General features: G+C 45.6%; 1 protein-coding gene across 1 annotated transcript; it reads left to right on the forward strand.

Moving 5' to 3' along the window:
• The first annotated feature begins 4,173 nt into the window (after positions 1-4,173).
• Positions 4,174-5,677, forward strand: LOC145795637 (uncharacterized). Its single transcript, XM_082880482.1, has 2 exons — positions 4,174-4,751; positions 4,837-5,677. Exons 1-2 carry the CDS (start codon positions 4,174-4,176, stop codon positions 5,675-5,677), a joined length of 1,419 nt encoding a protein of 472 aa, XP_082736608.1.
• Positions 5,678-7,743: the final 2,066 nt, after the last annotated feature.

Below are 7,743 nucleotides of genomic sequence, written 5' to 3' on the forward strand. Positions count from 1 at the left end.
TAGTAAGATTTTGGCTAAGTAATGAAAAGCCAAAAAGGATACAAACAAGAAATTTACAAAGACTGAGTGCTGCATCATTAGGCTGAAGTTCTCGTACTCATGGAGATAGGCCATATGATTCATATCTTTGGGCAGGAGTACGGCCGTGGAGAGTGTGACGCCGACTTCAATGCTCTCGATCGCGTTGTCATCAGTTGTTAATGGCCTGCCCCTCACCATGACCTCGGGCGCCCATGTCATATTGTGAGGGAAACTGCTACTACGCTCTGGGCAATCCGACCTCGGCTTCTTTTGTGGTGGGGCATCAGGTGTTGCCTTCTCAGCTAGCCTCTTTTCGACGGCAGTAGTGTTCTTCTCAATCTCGACTAGCTTAGAGATTGGCACAATGTCCTCAGAGTCAACTTGAGTCACTGTGGCCTTAGCCTCAGCCTTCTTCATTCTTTTCGGCTTCGGCTTTGATTGGGCTGGAGAAGAAGAGGACTGCACTGTCACGACCCTAGGAATTTTAGCAAGAAGATCTTTAACGACGACTGGTTTGCCGCCCATTTCGTTAGCGGTGGTAGCAACGGTTACTCTGGTGCCGAAATGTATTGTTGAAAAGGCGATTGGGAGATTAGTTGGATTGTAAGCTGACGCTTCGGATTCTCGACGTTTGTTGCTCCGAGTCCTACCAGCCGGTGCATTTTGTGGAGCACAACGTCAACATCGGCGTCGGCATTGGGAGTGTGAATCAACTAGGGGGCAGATGTAGATGGTAGTTCTACTGGATCTAAAGAAGAAACCTGGTCAGCCCTTGGTAAAGAGGTGACTGAAGGGGTTGAGGCAGATGGTGGAGTTCGGCTTCTTCTAGGGACGTCGGGCAGAGCCGACTTGTATGTAGTTATGTAGTTCAGCAGAAGGGGGGCTTTGCGTTTCTGGACTGCAAGATCTAGAAGCTTCTTTAAGCTGTGGCTTGGGGCGTAAGACTGTCGAAATTCCTTTGGTGGCTGGGGAAGAGCTGCAAAAACAAAGAAGCAAACATTAGTGTCAACAGATGAGTTGTCGAATATTAAACAGGGAGAGTTATGGGATGACTCCGTTCTTACCATTACCCTCTTTAAAAACTATTCAGCGCAGAGGATAAAGATGAAGATCGTCATCAGACGCAAACTCCCAGTTGCCCGAGACGATGAAGTAATCATCTCCAGCACCCTTGTTGGAGTCTGGGAGGTCGGCTATTAGTTTGAAGGCAGTGGATCTGGGCTTAAGGTAATATATGTAGCCTTTTTTAGACTTGAGGCCGCATATGGTATAACAGAATTGGATGTCAGCAAATGTGATCCTAGCCTTTTCTCGGTGTGCTAGTTAGATTATGCCTTGATAACCCTATATGAGTTTATGGCAAGTTGCATGGGGTTAAGTTTGTAATAGTGAAGGATTTCTCGAAAGAGAGTGTCTAGGGAAACCGAAGTCCACACTTAATGAATGCAACAACGGGAAAGGGCATGGAGTCTCTATCAGGTATGATAAAGTCTTCCTTTCCAGCTAACCTCAAATGGATATCGGCTGGGATAGAGAACTCCTGCCTAAAATGCTCAAGTTTTTCTTGGGTGTCTACCTTCCATCTAAACATACCCATGATGTCGGCTTACTGAAGATTGGTGCAAGATTTCATAAAAGAATGGTTGGTATGAGTTTAAAGACCTCGGCTAAACCCTAAACAAGCACTGGAGCTAGGGTTTTTGCAGATCTAAGGGGAGTTTGTTTAAGTTTTTGCTAGGTATTTGGTTTCTAGGCAAATCCCAAACCTATGATCTACGCAAATGAACAAAGATTCGAAGGCAGAAATTTGGAAACAGAGCAAGAAAACCAGGGAAGAATCTTAATTCAGAAATCAAGAATGAGGCAAAAAACAAGAAAACATATGTGCACACCAAGCGTAAGCAAAATTAGTGAGCATTGGGTGAATGAATGCAAAGCAGTGTGCAAAGAACACAACAAACAAAGGCGATTGACGTTCTAGCGATCAAATTCAAAGTACAACATAGATTCAAGGAACAACAAATGATTCACGGTGAGTAGAACATGAAAATAGAGACTGAAATTACAGGAGAAGAAATCATGAACTTACTGAATAAAGATGGAAAGAAGTTCATCGGAGTCCAATGATGATATTGACTGGAACCCAACGGTAAAAGGCTCGCCAGAAGTAATAGTTAGGTGATCGCAGAAAGCTCGAAAGGACAGCAATGGAGGTTTGAGGGAAATTTCATAGACAAAGAAAACTTTGAGAGAGAGTGCAAGAATGCGAAATGAAAAGACAGAGAAAGAGAGAGATAGAGAGAGAGAGAGATTTTGTTAAAATGCAAAAAGATGGCAAAACATAATGAAACGCCTTGGATGACGTGCTGGTCAGGCGACTGTGGCTTGACTTTTCGTGCTTGTGGTGGCTGAATATAAAAAGCCGCAATTTAGTGGTGCCGTATTTAAGTCGGCTCTTAAGGGTTGATGAACTGAGTGGTGGTTTGCCTCGGCCGAATAAGCCTATCTTTATGGCCGAGTAGGCCGTAGATCATACGGCGTAACTAAAGGCCCTGCTGTGAGGGCAGGGTTTCTATAAATGAGAAAATGGGCCCCAAAAGAGTATTATAAAATGAGGAGCATCAGCCAGAAGGAAGGTATGTAAGAAAAAGATAATAACTTGTAATAGAAAAAAACTTGAGAGTTTACTAACTTGCTCGTCGGAGTGCTGATTCCAACACCCCTGACCGGAGTGTTCATTTTTATTTCAGGTATCACTAAAAGGCTCAAAGTCATCTGCTTAGATCAGGAGAGTATTATCAAACCATGTAACCACAATTATCGCCGTCTGTGGGAAACTCAAACACAATCATGGCAGACGTAGCAAACAATCCTCCGTTCGTTGTTGACGACGATACGCTGAGAGATGACGTTACACCAAAAACTATGCTTGGTCCGAAAAACATCACTGCTCGAAGGGCCTTAAACTTTGACCCAGTGGCCCAAACGTCGCCTACAACCTCAATGCAGGAAACCATGCAGACGATCGTAGATCAAGCAACATGAAGCGAACAATGTTTGGAAGACTTGGCGGCTGAGAACGAACACCTACAAAAGGAGTTGGCATTGAGTTAGGCAAATCCCAACAAACTGCACCGCGTCACGACAGGGGACGATCACCAAAGAAGGCGAAGGATGATCGACGGCATCGGCGTTGGAAACACGACATTAGCAGTACATCTTCCGATTCATCATCTCAGGAACCTAGGAAGAAGGGACGAGTCGACAAATCCAGCTCATCCGAGGGAAGCCTACATGTGCGGCGCCGATGAGGAAAATGAGACGATGGTTCGGAAGATGAGGATAAACATGATCCTTTTGTACGATGCATTGCGAGGGCTACATTGCCTAAGAAGTTCAAAACAAATCAGACCCTATGGATCACATTCATCATTACAAACAAGCGATGACGTTGCATGCTGATGATGAAGCACTCATGTGCTGAATGTTTCCGAGCAGCCTGGAACCATTGGTCGTCAGATGGTATTATAAACTGGAGCCAGCCTTTGTTAAAGGTTTTCACCAGCTTCAAAAATCCTTCAGGGCAAGATTCATCACAAACGAGGTCCAGCCAAAGCAGGCCAACTCCCTCCGGGCAATGCAAATTAAACCAGAAGAAACCCTCCATGAGTATTCGGCGCGATACTAGGAATGTTTCAACTTAGTGGACGATGCTTGCAATGATTCTATGGCTATCACTGCCTTTAAAATGGGGTTGCACCCAGATAGCCCTCTTAGAAGCTCATTGACCAGATGGCCCCCCAAAACAGTCTGGGTGTTAATGAAGAAAGTTGAGAAGTATTGCAAGGTGGAAGATGATGCCCTCCGCATTAAGGCTGGACAGAAAATTTTCAAATTAGCTTCATCTAGCGTGATTCAGCCGACAAGCATCGTTCCACCAAGGCGCCTTAAACCACGGGCTGAACAAAGCGAGACCATCGGCGGGAATTGCACCGATCGAGCGAACAATGTTCACGCCATTCGAACGAGCAATATCAAGTGGATGGCAGGTGCCCCAAACGATCAGACAAAAAATACACGGAGTTAGCAGAGCCAATCAGTAAGATCCTATCCAAAATCCAACAGGTACCATTCTTTAAATGGTCGTCCAAGATGAATAGACCTCCTGACACCAGACGCAGAGATAGACGGTATGAATATCACAAGGACCATGACCACAACACTGACAGTTATTATGCATCAAAGGACCATCTCGCAGAGTTGGTGCAAGACAGTCGACTGGTACAGCACATCCGCAAGGGTAAGCCACCAAACACGGTAGCCCTACGGTCGAACTCGCCTCCGCCTGGTGTGGTTCACATGATATATAGTCTTTTACCCCCAACTCAGGTGCATATGATTCAGATACAACCTAGCCCATCTAAGTCATTCACGCTAGCCAAACGGCCTCATGAAACCGGACAAATCAGTTTCGACGACATTGATCTCGAAGGGGTCACGTTCCTCTATAACGATGCCCTTGTCATTGAATTGTGCATCAGTAGATTCGTCGTCGAGTATGTTTTGATTGATCAGGGAAGCACCTCAGAGATCATGTATTACAAGACATTTCTCAAACTTGGTTTTACCGAATCAGACTTGTTACCGGCCGAGTATTCTCTGTTCGGCTTCAATACGAACCCCGAGTATCTTTTAGGAAAGATCATTGTGTCAGTACGTGTAAGAACCAGGTCGGTCGACGTGGAGTTTTTGGTCGTCAAGCGTCCGTCGCCATACAATCTCATCATGGGAAGAACCTGGTTACACGTAATGCAGGCTGTACCAAGTACCGACCATCAGTTATTCTGCTTTAACACAACACGACATCAAGCAAATACGAGGCTCTCAAAGGTCCGTGAAGGCATGTTATCTCACTACTTCGGCAAAGAAGCCGAAGGAGCTGAAAGTGAATTTAGTTGAAGTCCCAGACCGAGAAAGCCTCGAGGATGTTGGAAAAACCCCCAACGATAAGGCAACCAGGGATCTCAATCGGGTCGGAATCAATAGGGAGCCTGAAAAGTTTTTTGTGATCAGCACTTCTTTGGATGCATCTGAGCGACAAGAGCTCGTCGCCTTCTTACTCGGCAACATCGACGTATTTGCCTGGACACCCTATAAGATGCCAGGGGTGGATCCAAGCGTGGCCCAACATCACCTGAACATCGACCCAAAATTTAAACCGACTATCCAAAAGAGTCGACGGTGGGCTGTGAAGCATACTTCGGCTGTTGTTGATGAAGTCGATACGCTACTGGACGCCGGGGCAATTCGTGAAGTTACTTATCCCACTTGGCTGTCCAATACCGTGGTTGTAAAGAAGAAAAATGGGTTTTGGGGCGTTTGTGTGGACTTTACGGATTTGAACAGGGCTTGCCCCAAGGATTGCTTTCCTCTTCCCCGAATCGATCAACTGGTGGACGCAATTGCGCACCACCAACACATGAACTTTTTGGATGCTTACAAGGGTTATCACCAAATTGTCATGTATCTAGAGGACCAGGAAAAGATTGCATTCCTCACCCCTCGAGGAACTTATTGCTATAAGGTCATGCCGTTTGGACTGAAGAATGCGGGGACAACGTACCAGAGGTTGGTGACCACTATATTTAAAGAATAACTCGGCCGCACCATGGAAGTTTACATCGACGATATGGTGGTAAAATCCAAGGAAAAGCATGCTCATCTAGCCGACCTAGCCACAACTTTCGGCATTCTTTGACAGTACAAAATGAAGCTCAATGCCTCGAAATGTGCATTTGGCATCGGATCTGGAAAGTTCCAAGGCTATATCGGGAACCATCGCGGAATAGAGGCCAACCCGAGACAGATTACGGTCATAACGGAACTCGGCTCACCTTAGTCGGCCAAAGATGTTAAGAAGCTAATGGGAATGGCGGCCGCCCTCAATATGTTCATCAGCCGTTCCTCAGACTGTTGCCGACCGTTTTTTCACACACTTGGCAAGGAAAAGCATTTCAGTAGACCTCTGAGTGCTAGGCCGCACTAGATGGGTTGAAGACATATCTTCATTCTGTGCCACTTTTGGCAACCCCATCACCAGGTGAACCGCTTATCTTGTGTCTTGTAGTATCCGATAGGATGGTCAGCGCCGTGTTATTGAAAGAGGAGCTTGGGGAGCAACAACCAATCTACTATGTAAGCAAAGTGATGGTTAATGCCGAAACATGATACCTGCTGCTGGAAAAGCTTATTTTGGCTCTTATGGTCACTGCCAGAAAGCTGATGCACTACTTCCAGGCTCATACTATAGGGATATTAACGGATTTCCTCTTCGAGTAGCGCTCCGTAGTGCGGAAGCATCAGGGCGAGTTTCTAAATAGGCGTTAGAATTAGGCCAATATGATCTCCAATTTCTGCACAGAACGGCTATTAAGGGGCAAGTGTTGGCTGACTTTGTAGCCGAGTTTACAAGGTGCCATGCCGACTTCAAGTTCGACTAACTCGCCCGCCAGCCTCAACCAGACTAGAAAATGGACGTTGGAGATATTTGACAGATGTATTGTGATGGATCGTCTGACTAGCATGGCAGCGGGGCCGACGTAATAATCATGACTCCCAAAGGGGCAATAATTAAGCAGGCAGTTAAATTGGGTTTTGAAGCGTCGAATAATGAGGCCGAATATGAAGCATTGCTAATCGGCCTCCGTAATGCGCTTCATCTGGGCGCCAAGTGATTACAAGTTTTCTACGACTCAAAACTAGTCATCAACTAGTTGAAGGGGGAATATGCGGCTAGAAATGACCGAATGGCAGTGTACACGAAAATGGTGAATTCTTTGCTCACGAAGTTCGACCATCATGAACTGAATCAGATAACCCGAGATTAGAACACGCATGTGGATGTCCTTGCCTGTTTGGCTTCTGTGGTTAACTCGAAAATCAAACGAACAATTAAAGTGGGATTTATCCCAGAACTGAGTATCAATCGTCTCGAACCTGTTCAGGTTAACACCATTGATGTAGGCCCAAGTTGGATGAATCCTATCGTCGCATTCCTTTCCTCAGAGCAGCTGCCAACTGACAAGAAAGAAGCACATAAGCTACGAAATAAAGCTTTACGATATTATTTGGATCCCCAGGGAAAGGTTTACAAAAAATCTCTTTCTGGGCCATATTTTGGAATGTGTGCATCCAGACCGAGTCAAGGTATTGTATAATCCCCTGATTGCCCCATGAATGCCCTCTCTGAAAATTTCATAATCGCCTCGTCCAATCATCGATTGTTGCACCTCGAGTGGAAAAATTTGCCAAGTAAACTCTACTGCCACATTTGGATCACGGATAATTGAATCCGCTTCGGTCAATGGTCTGTTTCCCACAAACACCGCAAAATTTAGCAGTCGTGGTTCCTTAGTCGGTTCGTTTCATGTTGAGACATGTACACTTCCAATCCTTGAGGTCCCTCACTATTACCTCCCTCCTTGGCGATTTTTCTACCTCACCCCCTCTTGGGGACCTACTTCAACGACGGGGGGACCAACGTCTCTCTCGTTCCTCCAATGCCATATCACATGTTCGGATGGTCTCGCCACTAGCTCCGTGATTTATATCTCCTTCCAGTTCAGCTAATGTTTTTCACTTACCTCCACTGTTAAAGAAAACTCTGCTAGACATATGAGATAATTCACGTTGACACAATGTCTTTTTCCCTTTCACACTCAT

This window comes from Camellia sinensis, chromosome 7 (genome assembly GCF_055761805.1).
Source record: "Camellia sinensis isolate YWXY chromosome 7, ASM5576180v1, whole genome shotgun sequence".
NCBI classification, from domain to species: Eukaryota; Viridiplantae; Streptophyta; class Magnoliopsida; order Ericales; family Theaceae; genus Camellia; species Camellia sinensis.